The following is a 17,592-nucleotide window of genomic DNA, read 5'->3' as shown; positions in this document are numbered from 1 at the left end:
GTGGCTGGTCCACAGCACAGTTAGGAACACAAAAATTTATCAGCCGTTTCTCATCTTTGCTGACAGACATGGCTTCGGGGAGCAGCCCCTCCGCCCGCTCTCCCAACTGGGGAGCTTCGGAAGATTCGGGCTGCAGGGGTCGGGGGGCTCTGGGAAGGTTGGACGGGGCGGGGTGTGTGTGTGGGAGGTCATGGGAAGAGTTGGGACCAAGAGGCAGAGGGGACCAGGATGTCGGCCCCCCATCCTCACTCCCTCTGGTGACCCAGGGGCCCCGCCCACTTCCCCGGGGGGCCCTCAAGGAAAAGATGAGAAACTCTAATGAAATTTTTGTGGTTTTTGGGTATAGAAACCCTTCTAAAAGCTTCTGTCGGATCTGACAAGTTTCCATTGATAGATGCAGCTCTCAGAATCACAAACAGCATGCAAAATAGGTTGGTTGAGAGAGAGAGAGAGACAGAGAGAGAGACAGAGAGAGAGAGAGACGAGGGAAAGAGACAGAAGGAGGAAAAGAGAGGTTAATGTGAAGAGGCCTGGATCTCAGGGGCCTTTAGTGCATACTCACGGAGGAGGTGGGGACCAGAGAGAAGAGATAGATGGGTCCAGAGAAAGAGAGAAAACAGGAACACAGAGAGGGAGGGACAGAGAAAGAGAAAGGAGGGGGGAGGGGGCCCACTTCAATGCTGCATATTAATTCTAGATGTGACCCAATGTGACATGTCACATTGTCACATCACAGCCCTGGCAGAATAAATAGGATATTAATAATAATAATAATAAACGAGGGAATGAACTTGAACGTTGAGAAAACAGGGACATGTTCTGTGCATTTCTTAGCGGGAAGCGAATGCAGCCTTCTGTCCCAATCTTGCAGACCATGAAGGCAGCAGGATGCATTTCGGGGGCTCCATTTTCGGAAGCTGCATGGGGTTCGGGGGGAAGGGGCGAGTGCTAATGGACACCTGAACTGCCAAGAGGCACGGCTGCCCCGTCGGAGATGTTTCCCTGCAGTGGAAAGGACTTGGGTTAGCTAGTAAACCCTTCTAGCCAGAAGGAGCTTGTCCCTGGCTTCAAGGAGCCACGTGGACGTGCCCCCAGCTTTGGGCAGTTCAAGGAGTCTTGTCTCAAACTGTGGAGATGACGGATTGGAGGCTCAGCAAGGCTAAACAGGGCCACCAAGTAACTTTCGGCAACCCGACCTGCCTCTAATTTTCACATGGAACTGCGGTTGCAGCCGCACCCCTAAGGGGGTCGCTGTAGGGGTGTCTGCCCTGTTCTACGGAGGAGGGGACTCACTCGCTCTCTCCCTCTCTCTCTCTCCATGGGTTCCAAGCTAGAAATCTCAATCCCAGTTCTCTGAATCCCCGCTGGAGAGAAGGGGGAGCTCCGTGTGGGCAGAGGGAGGGCCAAGAAAGCTGGCAGCCCTTCGGAAAAGGAAGCCCCGCGAAAAGTCCAGGAGTCACGCTGGAGACAGGATGGAGGAAGTGGAAGGTGTTCGGCAGGGGGGAGGAGGTGGGGTGGGCAGGGAGGGGAGACAGAGGGGCCATGCAGACAGACTGGGGGTGAGGGGCGGGGCTGGGCTCTGAGATGGGGGAGCGGCTCTCTGGCAGGGCTGGGTGGAGGTATCAGGGTAGAATGGGGTCCGGCCAGCCAGCGGACGCGGTCCAGGCCAGCCGCCGGCATCCACAGCGAGGCACGAGTGGGATGCCCAAACGCTGCGTTGTCATGGAAACGGAACACAATGGGGGATGAGTGTGAGGGAGCTAATTAATCAAGGACAGAAAACGGCATCGACATCCAAAACAAAACCAGGGCAAACAAATGAAAAAACAAAGTGGGGTGGTGGGGGGAAATAATCCAAAAAAACCAACCAAACAAAAAACCCCTCCAAAACAAAAAAACACCTGAAAGCAAGAAAAAAACCAACCAAACAAAAAAACATGGAATGGGTGTGGGGCTGAAAATCGGGGTCTGAAAGGAGGACGGCTGTGGCTTCCCCAGGGAGGTGCCCCCCAACCCTGGCAGAACACAGCATCTGGCCTCCCCACCCAGCACCCAAGGGTCCCGGCAGAAGCTCGAGGCGGCCACAGAGGTGAGATCCTCATCGAAAAAGAACCTTCGGAGCAAACCAACCCAGCCACAGGAGCCCCACTTCTCAGTGATTCTCCCTGCTCTTCGTTGAGAGCTAAACAAACAGAGGCCAAGTCACTTGAATCACACAGCAAGGTAAACTCCTCAAGACCTCAGAGTCCCATGGAAAACCTGCTCCGGCAGAGGTGGGGGGCTGATGAGGCTGGATGAGCCCTGGGAAGGGCCCTCATCCTCCGGGAGCCTCAGTTTCCTCCTTTGTGAAATGGAGGCCATCGGTGATGTGTTGAGAAGGCCATTAAGCTGACTGGGGCAGTGCCCAGCACACAGAAGATGCTCAGCCTGGGCATGGGCCAGTGAAGTTTCCTTCTGGCCTTCCAGGATGCTGGAAAGATCAATGAGATGCTCATCATTGAGGGAGTTTGGGGATGAATTAGTTAAAAAAAAAAAAAAAAGTAATGGGAAGAATTTCTATTGAATCCCTCCCACTTTGAGAGGCCAGTGACCTCATGCCCATTTTGTGGAGGAAGCAGTGGAGGCCCAGAGAGGAGCTAGGGCTAGTTGGAAGACACAAAGAAAGGAGTGGTAGGGCCAGAGCTCAAAGCCAGGGATGCCTGATCCCTACCTCTGAGATAAAGTGAGCCTTCTCTTACCGTGGTAATTAGCAAGAATTATATCTACGTGTCCCTTCTTGGCTTTCAAACTTGTGTCCTTACCCTCTGGGGATACCAAAGAGGGCAAAAGTACCCATCACCCATATACACCTATCAACTGAATAATCATCAGTTGAAAAATATCCAGCAGCCATCAAAATAAATGTCCAGAAGCCATCAGTAAAAGGTTCGTACTGAAAGGGATTATTGGAACATCAGAGGGAATAAGGGCTAGCTTTAGGATTTAAAGGTTAATACAATCCCAATTTATGTGTGTAAGGCTCAACATCATGCCCCAAAGACCCTGTTCACATTGGATCTTATCTTAAAATATCTTCCCTTAGGAGTGTCATAATTTGGAAGGTACCTCTAACACTTTTCAGAAGTAGACACAAGGCATACATCTTGAACACATAACAGACTTGCTGTACAGGGTTGTTAATTATAAGTCAGTTAAGTGTGGGACGGCATTTATCAACAACTGTAATTTTGGTGCTCACAATCCCCAACATGGCCGGCAGCCATCAATTAAATGGATCTGCCAATATGCTATAAAGGCTGACACCTAAGACACTTTGCCCACTTGCTTTCTCACCTACCCCATTCGTTTCTAAGGGTGTGCAGCAGGAAGAGGGCTGGTTTGCCACGAGTTAGGGGAGGATTGTGCCCATGAGCACTAGGTGGCTTAAAAACCCCGAGAGGGTCTCATAAGGCCTCTGGGCATCCTTCCAGTTGGCGAGGGCGGGCGGCTGACGCTGTGTTCTGCCCAGTTTGGTGCTGACTCCCACCCACATCATCTTTCCACCCCTGGCTGCAAGCTTGAGGTGCAGGTTAGAAAAGTAAGGTGGGCACGGAACCCATGGGACGGAGTGGCCCCGCGGGACCCCCGCCCCCAATTACCGACCTGAATGGAGGGTCCAGGCAGGTTATAAGGGGACCACACCAGCCTTGGTCCTCAGCACGCTCCAGCTGGCTCTCGTTTCCAGCTCTTCTCGTCACCGAGTAGCCGGGGGGGTCCCAGTGGGGGGGACCCGCGTGGGTGAGGGGATCAGAAGGGTGGGCGGTGGGAGGGTGGTGGGTTGGGGGGGGCGGGTCGCTTCAAACCCCGATTCACATGGAAAAACAACTCAAAAACCTTCAAAGCAACCGGGAGACGACCCCTCCCCCAGGCAGGAAGAGGCAGAAACTCAAAAACCAAGAAAGTGGGGGTCGGGGAGGGGTGCCCCAGGGGAGGAGGGGTTGGGGAAGGGTGAGGGGGAAAACTCAAAAGTGAGGTGATCTGGTTGGAGCACTAGGTAGGGAACTCAACAGTGTCAGACATCTCAACGATTCAGCAAGCCGCAGCTCTGAAGGGTGGGGGGGCTCTGCTGGGCATTTTGGGGTGGGAGAGGCTGCTGGGTGCTCCTCCGGACTCCAAAATGAGGATGTGGATGGGGAGGGGAGGGGAGAGGTGCCAGTTCTGCAGCCTCCACAGGATTTACTTAAGCTTAGATTACACCTGTCAGGGGACAGGAAGGGGTCCGAGGCCTAATTCCAAAGCCCCTCCCTTGAACCCCAGCCTGTGGCCCAGGGAGGGTGGGTACCGCCCTGAGGCCTGGCCTGTGCATCTTCCTTCCCCCCCACCCTTCTCCGCCACCCTGCCTCCCCACTCCCACCAGCAGCTCCCTCCGCCATTGGGATAGCGTGCAAGGCCTGGAGGGACCTGGCTGGACCCCTGGCCCACGGGCTGACCAGCGGCCTTGACAAGCTCTTGTCATTTTGAGCTGGACATTTTGATGCGCTAAAGATACTTTTTATTGTTGGTTTTTGTTTTTTTTTTTGGTACCTTCTCTCTCCCGATTTTTTTTTCCTGGTTCTAGGAGAAAATGGGATGATATCTTGCCAATCGACTGATTCCCCTTGTCCCCTCGCCGCGGCCGCCAGAGACACGGGGCTTTCCGAATGACAAGGTGTAATCTAATGTTCCCCTCACCCCCCAAAAACAGAGGAAACAGCAATGCAAAGGGTGTGAGGCAGGCAGCAGGCGAGGTGTCTAGAGCTCAGTGTTCCTGGAAAACAGCCCCGCACCACCCACCCCGACCCGCCATGCCCAAATAAGCCTGCCTTCCCACCCCTGGAGCCCCCTCTCCCCTTGGGATGAGGGTGGGATGAGGAGAAGGGCTGGGTCTTGACCTGCCACTGCCTACCACCAGGGTCAAGTCAGGGGCTTTGGGGGTGAAGGGTGGGGTGGCATGCCAGGTATGATCAGGAGCCAGGGGAGGTCGCCAACATACCCCAGTGGTAGTCTTTCTGGAGATACAGGAGGTGGCGGGGGGCGGGTTCCAGGCCCAATATCTGTATCTACTCTTGTTTGGGGGTGCCAGGAGGTAAGGGGAACACCTAGAGGTCACATCCACCAATTACACGGCTTGGGTGCCAGAGTTTTAATTTTAAAAACAATCTGCCCCACAGAATTCCATGCTATGAACTGATCTGAAGAGGCCTGGGGATGGGTTTCAGATAAAAGGTTCTGAAGAACACCTGGAAATTGGGGCAATCTGGATCTCCCTCTGGTACTGTATATTGAGTCCCGATCTCTTAGCTCAGCATTGAGAACTGGCGTTAAATTATCCCCATCTGGCTTCTTCCAAGATCCTGGGAATATCCTAAGTCCCTTGAAGGTGGAAAGTTCTTTCCCCTGTCTCTAGCTCGCTCCAAGTTCTCCCCGCATGTTCCTATGTCATCAGGTGGGTGGCACACCATTTAACCGGGTCCTGCACCGTGGTTCAATAATGCTATGATGCTAGACCAAGTGGTAAAGACACCATCGTTAGCCACTAATTCGCACCTTAAAGGCTGACAATTTTAAAGATGTTAAAGAATATTAACAGCCAGGGAGAATATAACCTGATCATGTTCCCACCCTGTCAAAGTCTGAGCTGCATCTTCCTTAGGAGAGCTCTGGAAGCAGAGCTCCCAGCTGCATTAAAAAAATGGGCTTGGTTTTGACCTTGGTCCTTTGAATAGCAGAGATATACTGCAGGAGAAGGGTAAATCTGAATATTCCACCCCGTGGATCACCCAGGGTCAGCAGAAGCTGGAGACTGTGAATTGAAAGAAGAGTTAGGTTGAGGGTGGGGATTCGGTGCAAATAACTCCCAGGATTGGTTGCTCTGGTAACACTGTAAATGCTTGTAGCTTTCAGGCCAGAACATGCTAGGTGGCTCTTCTCTTCTGCTGGGCTGGTACTTATCTGCAAAGGTAGCCTAACATCCAAACTGTTCCTTTTTTTTTTTTTTGCCCCCTTCTGATACTCTGGCCATAGAACTTCCTGGGGGCGTGACAGGGATTAAGATGAGAGATGTGGCTCTGGGGAGGCCACTGATCTCATGGGAATGGGGTTGGAGCCAGGAGAGAATGAGACCATGAGATGGGCTCAGAAATGCATTAGCAAAAAATGAGATCTGAGCAAATGAATTAACATCTTCCCTCCAATTCTTTTCAAAGCAGTTTCCTATAAGCCATCTTATTCAAACAGTGGATGTTTGAAATACATGATGGGGAAACTGAGGTCCCCAAAGGAAAGCGACTTGCCCAGACCATTTATCTGAACTCGATTTTCCTGTTTTACAACTTCACTTGCGATTTCCTATGTGCCATGCAGTACACAGGGCACAAGATGAGCATTAATTTGCTCGATGGAATCCTCCCAACTACCCTGTGAGCTAGGTAAATCAATGCTTCCTATTATTCAGATGAAGAAATAGGGACTCCAAGCAACCAAGTGACTAGCCCAAGGTCACACAGCCGGGGAGGGGCAGAGGCAGTACTTGAATCTAGGTCTCCCCAAGCAGCAAGTCTGTGCTCCCACCACCAGTCTATACTGCCCCAAAAGTCCAAGTGGTCTTCAGAGACCCTCAGCCACCTCTCAGTTTCAATTCACTGGGACCCAGCTTTAGTGAAGGGGCCGGGAGACCTCTGTCTTCCATCTTTTGGAGAGGTTCTGCCTGGCAGCTCTCACTCTGGATTCAAAATGAGACAGGAAAAATAAATCCCTTGTTATTGTTTCTGAAGTCCTCTTGCCAACTTGCCCCTGAACTTAATAACTGGGAGTTTAGAGAAGGCAGGTGAGGGACAAGAGAGAGAAAAAGGTGACCCCAAACAAGCTGATCTCAGCCCTCCACTATCATCAGTGTTGGATAGTAAGCTGGGGGCTAGTGGTTATAAATCTAAAGGGATATTTTATTGGGGGTTGTTTTTTATTTGGGGTTGGAATGGGGCTCTCAAGGGCTTGCCTTTCCTCAGGGAGGGAATAGAAGATGGGAGCGAACATCTCCAAAGGTTTCAAGAGTGAGAGAAACACACAGAGAGAAAGAGAGCTGAAAGAGAGAGAAAGGCAGAGGGAGAGCTGGGGAAGTGGGGGTGGGGGGTGGGGGCTGTGCCCAAAGTTCCCCAGGGTTTTCTCCAGAATTCCACAGTTCTGATGCTCAGGTACTCAGAAAGTGACCGTGCTGTGTTGCTGGACAAAAGACACCTGTGACTGGGCCCAGAGCCTGTGAGGTGGTGGGGGAAGCAGCCAACATCATCTGGGAGGCAGAGGCGTAGCACTAAAGGGCAGAAAAGGGCAGAATAACTGGCCAAGTAGTTCTTCCAAAGTCTGTCATGCTACATTTTCTGATGGGTGGATCCGTATTGGTACCCAGCCAGGATGCAAAAAGTCATCACACCAGCTACCATGTTGAGCACTGCCTATGCAGTGCCAAGCATGCATCATTCTGGGAGGACGGTCCACTGAAAGGTGGCCAGTTCTCATATTTGGACGTGTTGCTCCAATGAACAAGAACTCAAAATGCCGGCTACCCATTCAGCTGTGCTTCAAATGCCTGTTTTGGCGTTGTTTGCGAGGGTGGGAGGTGGTCTCATGCTGAGGCAGAAGGATGGAAACATGCCTGCTTAAGCTCCCTTCCAACATGGCTGCCCTGTGGGGCTGAGGCATCAGCTCTGGGTAAAACAGAGCTGGCAAATTGGGCTGCTCTCCTCACACACCCCATCCAGGTTCTGACCTCCCACCATCTGTCTATGCCACCTCCCTTGTGCTCTTGAGCCCAGGCGGTCACTTTCTGCCCCAGCATCCCAGCTGTGGGACCCCTTCCGCCCTCCTGGATGGTGGTTGGGACAGGAACACTGGCTTTTAAATCACAATGCGTTTGGAGAACAACCACACAACAGCTCAGCCCAAGAAACCCAAACCAAAGAGCACGGAAACACAGGACAGAACCAAAGACGAAACACTTTGGGGGAGGAGGGGGTTGGGTGAAGGGGATGGGAGGGGGGAAAAAAGAACGAACCAATTGGTTTTTCCCCCCCAAACGAAACAAAATCAACATTAATAATTAAATAAAAGGAAGTTAGAAAGAAAAAAACGAAGAAAACCAAAGGAGAAAAACGGAACGGAAGACGAGAAACACTCCAACAGAAGGCGTTGGGAATTCACCAAACCGAACCGACAAGAGTGGCATGCAGAGAAGATTTTTACATTCTCCCAGCATGCATCAGGCCCAAGTTACCATGACGACGAGGAGTGCAAAAAACTTAGCAACAACATTACCAAAGGATGCATAGAGGCGACCACAATGCAAGCATCGCATGTGTGCGGCCGGCCCTAGGCCGGGCTGGGCGCGGCTGAAATTTTCGTGTCTTTCTGGGTTTTTGCTCTCACTTGGTGGTTTTTTGTTTTGTTTTGTTCACGTTGAGCTCATTATTTGTATTCGTCATTTTTTTTTTTAGTTCGTTTTTCTATTATTTTCTGTGTGCATGTCTGCGTGTGTCCGTGTGCCTGTCTGTGTGTGTTTCTTGCGTGTGTGTGTCACTTTCGGAATGTAAAAATGTGGGTAAAGAAAGTAAAAAAGAAAAAAACACACCAACCTTCTCGAAGCTCTGAGGGATGTAAAGGGGGTTTGATGCAGAACACAATGACATGGGGAGAAGAGAAAAAATAGGGGAGATACAGAGAGTAAAAAGAGGACTTCCCAAGGCTAAAAGCTGCAATAGTTTGTTGATTTTTTTTGTTTTCTTTAAACCAAAAAAAAAAAATTAAAATTAAAAAATAAAAAGAACAGCAACGACCTTTTAGTCTTTCCTCCGTTCTTTCCTTGACATACAAGATCTACATTTGCCTTCCACGATTTTTTTTAAATTCAATTTTGGAGCGTCTGAGACCCAGGCAAAGAATGGGAAGCTGGACCCCCCCCAAAAGAAAGGACCCCACCTCTGGGACGGGGCGGGGGGTGCTGAGGACACAGAAGGCCCCCCTCCCTTGTCGCACCCGGGCTAGAGGCCCCGCCCCCGCCCTGCCCCATGCCTGCTGCCCACACTGTCCTCCTTGAACTCTGCAAGACTTACAAACCCCCATCCCAGGTGTTTGCAGAGAAATAAGCAGGTTAGACGAAGACCAGTCAGTTGGAATCGTGGACACGCTATAACTCACCAGAGGTGCCGTGGCATCGGATCGGATGTGTGCCCCCTGCCCGCCCCCGCCCCGGCGTCCCCGTCCCCTCCCGCCAGGCAGCTTCCTTCCTCCTCAGAGACGAGATGCAGAACCCAAGGGCAGCCAAGGTGCTGCTTCAGGGCTGGTTGGGGCCGTGCTTATTGGGGACCAAGGGGCTGAAGGTCTCCGGGTGAGGGAGGAGCCGCACGGCCTCCCAGGTGGAGAACGGCAGGGGCGTGGTGCGTCGAACGGGGGAAACGGAGGCCCGAAGATGGCGGGCATGGGGTCAAGTATACAGAGCCAATTGGGGCAGCCCGGGGGGATGAACGGGACCCTGTTTCCTGGCAGGCGGGAGCTGTTTCTACCATGAATCGGATCCGAAACAGCCAAGGGGATACAGGAGATGGAGGAGGAAACAAATTAAAATTTCTGAAAGGACGGAAGAGAACCGACCCAGGGATGAGACGGGGTCCACAGAGACATCTAGGAGTAGGGGCAGCCCCCCCAACCTGGCACCTTTGAGGGGACACCAAGGGGCCCAGAAGAAAGTATGTGTAGCCGCTTCCCAGGCCCTCCTTGGGTGGGTGGGGGTGTCAGGGCAAGGACCCCCGTGCTTCCAGGCGTGACTAAGTGGGAAACTGACAAGCCTCAGCCCAAGCCCCAGGGTATCTGCCTAAAGGAGCCCTTCTCTGAGGGTGACTAGGAGAGCACCGGGCTCAGAGACAGCTGAGGGCGTGGGGCTGGTAGGGGCAGCCTTGAAGACCCCTCCCCAACTCTTAGATTAGGGGGACGGTGAAGCAGGGAGCTACGAGGCCACGAGTCTGGAGAAGCGAAGCGAGCACACAGCAAAGGGGAGGCACTGCACGACACACCACAGAAGCCGACTCGGATGGGCGGGCGGGCGGGCGGGGTGGGGCAGAGGCCTGCAGGCTCCCCCGGCCCTGTAGGCCCACGACTGACCCCTCCGGCCCTGCCCCATTCCCTCCTGCCGCCCCCCACCCCAAGTCCTGCAGCCCACGGGGCAGCCATCACAAGGCACGGGGGTGGGGGTGGGGGTTGAAGCTGCCCCCATTTTACAGGCGAGGACACTGAGGTCCAGAGAGGGACACAGCCTCGCCCAAGGTCCCGCGGCCACAAGCGGGGCTGGGCCTGCCTGCTGGGGTCTGCAGGGGACAGGGGAGCCCGGAGGCTGTGAGCCCGAGGAGGAAGGGGGACGGGTGGGGCGGGTCCCTGCCTTCGACCTGGACGTGGCATTCCCTACCTCGCACGTAGAGATTGGCGGGTGAGGAGTAGCGCACGCCTGCGCTGTTGGTCGCCACGCACTCGTATTTGCCCTGGTCGGTCTCCTCGCTGCTCTCAATCTGCAGGGCTCCTGTGGGTAAAGGGGACAAGGCCTGGCCCATTAGGGGACACCTCGAGGTAGGGGTGGTGGGAGGGCTGTCCCAGAGTCCTGTCTCTTAGTCGGTCTGGGCCGGAGAGGCAGATGAAAAAGCTGAGTCAGCCTAGAAGCCCCCACTGGGTCAGGGCCTCCCTGCCTGCCTTTCCCCACCCCGATCCTGGCCCATCCTGGCCTGAACATACCGCCTGCCCCACAAATCCTCCACCCTCAGCTGGGACCTCGTAAACGACTGCCAAGTTGAGTGACAAAACTGGGGAGAATGTGTTTTCAGGAGAGCACCAAGTGATGTTCTCCAGGCAGGGTGGGGTGCAAAGCAGGTTGGCAGTCCCAACCCACAGCAGCCGTTCCAAAGACCCTGACACGTAAGGGGCCACCACAAATGATGTGCCAATTCAGGGAGCTGGTGATCGCCTGCTGGTTTCAACCAGTGCCCGTGTGTAAATGACCGTGGGTCTGGGTTCCTCAAGTATGTTTGGAATCACAGGCCTCAAGGCCCACGGTGTCCAGAAACGGAGACAGGGGTGTATATCTTCGAGGGTGTTTCAATTTCAGGATATACAAGTATGTTTGAAAGCAAAGGCCTGGATCCACGCTTTCTGTACCTGAAACTGATTGAAGAGTGAATTTCCCCAGAGATTTAAAGTCATCTAAGTCAGTCAGTCTGAATTCACAGATCTGTTTTAAAACCACGGGCCTGGATTCAGGATTCCGGATGCTCACAAGTAAATGAATTTTCTCAAGTGTGTTTGCAATCACAGATGGAGACCCAAGTCCACGGTGCTCATAGCTTAATGGGGAGAATTTTCAAAAGTGTTTGAAATCAGGTGTGAAGGAAAACCTGTAACCCGTGCAAATAAAGTTGAGGCTGAAATGCCCCCAGCGTGCTTGAAATTATAAACCTGGATCAAAGAATTTGTTGGTCATGAGTGAATAAGAATTTTAAAAAGAGGTCAATTTTCTCAAGCTTATTTAAAATCACAGGCCCAGATCAAAGGTCTTGGTGCCCACAAGTAAATGAAAATAGGGCAGATTTTCCCACAATATGTTTGAAATCACAGGCCCAGATGAAAGACTTCACTTCCCAGGAACATGTGAAAATGAATGAACCTTCTTAAGAATATTTAAAAGCACAGAGCCTTGATCACACACTACGGTGCTCACAACTAAATGAAAACGTGGCCAAGATTTCCCCAAAGATATCTGAAACCACAGGCCTGGGACAAATCTTCATTTTCACAAGTAAAATACATCTCTAAGTATGTTTGAAATCATGGGCCTTGATCAAGTACTTGAGTGTCCGTGAACAAATTAAAAATGAGGCAGAGGTTTCCACAGTTATGTTTGAAATCAAAGGCCTGGACCAAAATCCTCCTTTTCATAAGTAAATAAAACTGCGTAAATATCTATAAGTATGTTAGACTCACAGTCCTGGACCCTGTGACTGGTTGACTGCTAAATGAAGGTGAGGGAGTATCTCCAAATGTGTTTCAATCACACATTGTTTTTGTTTGCTGTTCTTCTTGTTGTTTTTGTTTGCTGTTGTTGTTGTTTCTCCCAATCACAGGTTTTGATCAGAGTCCCTGGCACCAGGAGTCCAAAAATCCAGTCCAAGGTCCCGAGCAGACCCCTCCTCCCAGCTTTGTTTGTGGGTATCCCACGGAAGTGAGGGGAAGTTCTCTCTGGGGGCCGTGGATTAGGCTTCTGCCCCTCCATAACACTTCCTACCAACCTCAAGGTTCCAGGGAAGCAGGCAGGCAGGTATTACTATGGAGGCCCAGAGAGGGCAGGGAGCCTGCTCAAGGTCACACAGCATTTCGTGGCAAAGTCAGGACTAGACATGGACTCTTCCCTAGGGCTCCCACCCAGGCCTGTTCTAGTCTATTCTCTAAGGGCAGCACCATGGGGCTGCCTTTGAGACTGCCTGTCTCTCTGCTCCCTCAAGCTGGACCCTCCACTCCTCCTGCCCCGCCACCCAAATCAAAGCTTCAGAGCTGGAAGGCCCCCTCTGCACGTCCATTGTACAGATGGGAAAAACCAAGGCTAGAGACGGATGAGGGCTGCATACAGAGCAGTGGTCAGAAGCCTGACTGCCAGTGCTCTGGGTGGGCATGGGAGACGCTGCCCCTTCCTGAGGACACAACCCCGACTGCGGCCAGGTGACCCAAGGGGCCACCACGGCCACACTCAGCCCCCAGCCACAGATAGTGACATAGACACAGAGACTGCACAGACACTGGGCGGGGTGGCGAGGAGAACACATGTGGAGGGGGGCCTGGGGCAGCCCCCCGTGGAGCCTGGGGGGCTGGGCGGGCAGCGAGAGAGAGTGTGAGTGGGTGGGTGGGTGAGGAGAGAGCCTCTTACCTCGGATCGGAGTGCTTTCTGTAAGGGAAGCAGAGAGAGTCAGGTGAATGTCAGAAGGCAGTCCTGGCGGGGCCAGGGGGCCCCAGGGAGGCGGAGCTGGGCCACGAGCCAGGCCTGAACACTCTGCCCCCGGGGCTGGGAGGGGGCGCTGAGGCAGCCCTGGGCCTACACACCCTGCAGGCCTCGCTGAGGAAGAATCCGGAGGGCTTCCCGTAGGAGGCAAGAATCTCCTGGGGAAGGAGGGGCTGAGTCTAGAAGCCCCTCTGGACTGGCCTGAGGGGCGTGGCCATGCCCCAGGGAGGTCCATGGCCTCGCCTGGCCCTGTGGGCTGCCTTTCTTCTGGGCTGAGGGAGGGAGGTCCACGACCTCCCCTCCTATTCCTTCTTGGGAGGGTCACGGAATGATGGGGGTCTCAGGGGTCTTGTTAGAGAAGGGGGAGAGGGGTTAGTGCCCCAGGGCTGGGCATTAATAAAGCAAAGGGAAGGTGTTACAGACAGGCCAAGTAGGAGGGACAGGGGAGGGCAGTGAAAGGGGATGGAGGGCAGAGGGAGGGCCCGGCAGCCTCCTTAACGTCCAAAAGGAAAAGAGGAAGAGAACGATCTATGTGTCTATATGGGCGCTGGGGGCTGGGACACCTCAGGAGACCAGAAATGGTGGTGCCGGGCTAGAGTTTCCCACCCTCTGCTCATCTTACCAGGGGAGATCTGGGCCCCCTCTCTCTCTGCTGAGGACCTGGGCACCCCAAGGCCAGGGCAGGGAAGCCACCGAGGGTGAGAAAACACAGCTCTTTCTGTCTGGCCCAGGCCCGTTTTGCAGATGAACAAACTGAGGCCCACAAGGGGTCAAGGAACTGTCATGCCATGAGTCAGAGGCAGGGGTGAGCCTTGAACCCAGCTCTCCGGCCTCCCAGGCTGGGGCCCCTCTAGAACTTTAGGGGGGCCCTATATTATCTCTTACAAAATCCCCAAACTAATGGGGCCACTCCCCCTCTTCACACGGAGGGAGGGGAGAGAGGAGGAGGGAGGGGAATTTGCCTAAGGCTGCACCGTGGAGAGCGAAAATCTGGGTCAGTGGGAATCTAGGTCAGCTCTGGCTCAGGCTGTTTTACTACACTTGGACTATCACCATAGTCCAAGTGGCAGAAGCCAGAGGCCAAAGGACAGAACTTCCCAAGATAGCCAAATAGCCCATGGCCACTATGTTGAGAGGAAAAGATACACCTCTTGGATATTAAAGGTGGTTTTGCTTTCTATTCCGAGGAAGATGAGAAGTTACTATCATGGGCCAATATCAGTCATTCTTACCTTAGTAAGAATTAGCCCAGCAAGTTGGATTCAGGGGATTTAGGCTGGGCTGGGAAAAGAGGACGAGATACACCCAGTACTAGCCCAGCTGGAACATTCCTCCCTCTCCCTAGATCCAGCCTGCAAACTTCTGTAATTTCACATTTTCCAGCAGTGTCAAGGCCCAGAATGGGGCAGGGGGTGCCGTATGTGCGAAGCTCCACTAGCCCCTCGTGGTCTTGTCTTTTTTCCTCTTTTCCTTTTGGGCTCCTCTCTCTGCAGCCCCCGGGTGCCCAGATGGGGAGGGCTGGGTGGTCAGGGGCAGGGGGGTGGGTGGGGGGAGACGTTAGTAAACATGCCACGTGGAGTGGGTCACAGTTACTGTCACGGTGGCCGTTAGTCTGAGGGGAGGGGACGGGAAGGGGGGGACACGGTGGTGGGGGGGCGTTAGTTGTTGACGTGGTGAAGAAATTAAACTTACCAAAGGTTTCTGAACGTTTACAACGGAGGGACAAGAAAAGAGAACAGGAACATTAACGGGTGGTTATGCAGAAGCCTGTATCCTCGTGGGTGCGGGAGGGGAGGTCAGAATAATGATCAGATTGATTACAATTTTTTTTTTTCCTTTGGCCGTGCTGTGCGGCTTGTGGGGTGTTAGTTCCCCGACCAGGGATCAAACCCGCGCCTCCTGCAGTGGAAGCTCGGAGTCTTAACCACCAGACCACCAGGGAAGTCCCTTGATTATGATTTTTAAAGCAGCTGATGTTCACTGAGCACTTGCTACATGCCAGGAGGCCTGTCAGGGGCCCCTCACAGAAACGCTAGGGAATAGGCACGGTGTATGAGGATGCTGAGACCCAGGGGATGGGGCGCCGAGGTCCACACTCTTTATCATTTCATTATATTGGGGCGACAATGGTGGAAACCAGCAGAGAAGCAACTGGACCCCAAAGGTTGCCATCACTCCCCCAGCTGAACCCCCCAAGCTGCAAATATCCTCAGACGGGTCGGGACAGGGAAGGCTACGTCTCTCCCCAGTGCGAGGTCCAGGTCTCTCCCGGGAAGAAATTCTGGGCTTAACATCTGCCCCTTTTCAGGGTTTGGGTCTTTGTTGAGGGAAGGAGAAAGCAGAGGATGGGCAGACAGGACTCCTCAGAGGACGGGACTGGGCACTGAGTGGGGGGGAGGGGAGCTGAGAAGGATGGGGTGGCCTTCAGGCAGGGGTGGCTCCAGGGCGGGGCCCTCAGAGGAAGGGGAGAGAGAAAAGAGAAGGTGCACCAACACGTGTCCATGTGACTGAAACATGCGTGTGTGCCCGTGGGCACATCCCGACCACACACGTGTCCGCGCCCACAAGGACCAGCCTGAGACGTGCACACGGGACTGTCACGCGGATACACGTGTGACCGAGACACACGTGGACAAGCTTTGCTATGTGGGGTGGGGAGGCAACCCTGTGCCGATGGCACAGCCTGTGTGTGCCCACAGACGGGGAGCAGGTCAGGACACACGGGGAGCCCGGACACACACACGCGAACATTCGTGAGGCAGTTAAGACAGCCGACACAAGGCACACACAGCCCCCCAGAGAGATGGACCCACAGACAGGGGCACAGAGGTGCTGTGCTAAGACACGACTGTGAAGTGCCCGGCCCCAAGGTGGCCAAGGCCTTGTGCTCTGTCCAAGGCTCCCCTATCCCGGCCGGGGCCTAGACAAACAGGCTGGACTGCCTGTCCATGCCCCATCACGTCCTTACTGCTTCGGTCTTGGAGACACTCTCTCCCTGTAGCCCTCTATGGCTCCCCAGTACCTTACCTGTCTATGCCCACCATCTCCTCTGGAGACACCCACTGCTTCAGCACTGGAAATACTTTCTTGCCTTTGCCTTATGCTCCCCTCTACTCCTACCTGTCTGGACCCCATTATATCCTCACTGGACAAGTCTACTGCTTTAGCACAGAAGATACCCTCCCTCTGCCACCTTCCATAGCTCCCCATCACCTCTGTCTGTTCCCCCACTGTGTCCCCGCTGTTGGGGCACTGTAGACACCCACCCTCCTCTGTGGGTTTCCATCACCCGCAACTATCTGTGCCTCATAAGGACCCCACTGCTTGGGTACTGGAGACCCTCTGCCCCTGCGGCCGCTGCAGCTGCCCATCATTGTACATATCTGGGTCCATTATACCTCCATGCAGGCACTGAAGAACGCTCCCCCTACCATCCACCATAGCTCCCCATTACACCTGCCCGTCTATATCCTATTACATCCCCACTGGTTCAGCGCTGAAGACACTTTCTCCCCCAATACCAATGCCCTCCGTGGCTGCACATCAGCTCTGCCTTTCTGTCCTCCATCAGTCCCCAGGGCTTGGGCCCTGGGATGCTGCCCTCCCCCTTCTACCCTCTGTGGCTCCCGCATCCTCCTGGCCACCTGTGCTCACCTGATCGCAGCTGCTTGATGCGCCCATTGCTGGCACTGGGGTCCACGGGCAAGAAGTCCTTGAACCAGGTGATCTCGGGGTCAGGGTTGCCACTCGCAGCACAGAGCATAGTAGCTGTCCGTGTCCGCTCTACCACCTTCAGCTGGGGGCCCATGTCGATGTTGGGGAAACCAGGGGGCAGCTGGTCCTCTGAGGGTGGAGACGGGAAAAACAAAGCAGAGGCCCAGTTGTCACAAGGCCATCCCACCAGGGTGGGGCTCAGGGACGGGCCCTGGGTCCAGCCCCTGCCTGGCTGGGTGACCTCCTGTGGCCTGTTTCTTTCTCTGTCTGTGAGAAAGACCACTCTCATGTCGGGGAACTGTTGGAAGAACATCAGGCTAGATCAGTACCTCTGACTCGGGGCGATCCTGCCCCCAGGCAACACTGGGCCATGTCTGTGGACATCTATGGTTGTCACTCCTGGCATTGAGTCAGTGGGCCCAGGGATACTGCTCCACCCCTCCCAGCGCCTAGGATGGCCCTGCAGAGGATGATCCAGCCCTGATGTCAGCAGCGCAGAGGCTACAAAACCCTTGGGTTATTTTACAGCAGCCAGAAGGAGCTTTTTGGAATGTAAATGGCACCACACTGCCCCCCTGCTGCCCGTGGCCCCCACCACCCTCTGGAGGAACCCAGCCTCCTTGCCCGACGCTGGCCCCCGCCGGCCTCGGCTGCCCCGTCACACGCCAGCCTCACACTTCTTGCTCTCTCCATCCAGCCACACCAGCCACCTTGGTCCCCAAAGTCATCACACCCCCTCCTGCATCACCCTTGGGCATCCACGTCACCTCAGGCTAGCTCGTGGCCCCAAGTTATAAATCCTCCTGGGGACTTCCCTAGTGGTCCAATGGTTAGGACTCCAT

The 17,592-nt window shown here is 54.1% G+C and overlaps 1 protein-coding gene across 9 annotated transcripts in view; it reads right to left on the bottom strand.

Moving 5' to 3' along the window:
* The window catches only part of PTPRS (protein tyrosine phosphatase receptor type S), a 102,617-nt gene that overhangs the window by 33,551 nt on the left and 51,474 nt on the right, over positions 1–17,592 (bottom strand). For all 9 annotated transcript variants that reach the window (XM_060094394.1, XM_060094397.1, XM_060094396.1 and 6 more), the window contains 2 exons: positions 16,691–16,879; positions 10,466–10,576 (listed from right to left, as the gene is read on the bottom strand). In XM_060094394.1, the coding sequence (XP_059950377.1) occupies positions 10,466–10,576; positions 16,691–16,879 (300 nt within the window). The remainder of the gene's footprint in view (positions 1–10,465; positions 10,577–16,690; positions 16,880–17,592) is intronic.

Source organism: Mesoplodon densirostris, chromosome 3, assembly GCF_025265405.1.
Source record: "Mesoplodon densirostris isolate mMesDen1 chromosome 3, mMesDen1 primary haplotype, whole genome shotgun sequence".
In the NCBI taxonomy this organism is placed as follows: Eukaryota; Metazoa; Chordata; class Mammalia; order Artiodactyla; family Ziphiidae; genus Mesoplodon; species Mesoplodon densirostris.
This window is presented reverse-complemented; position numbering and strand designations above follow the sequence as displayed.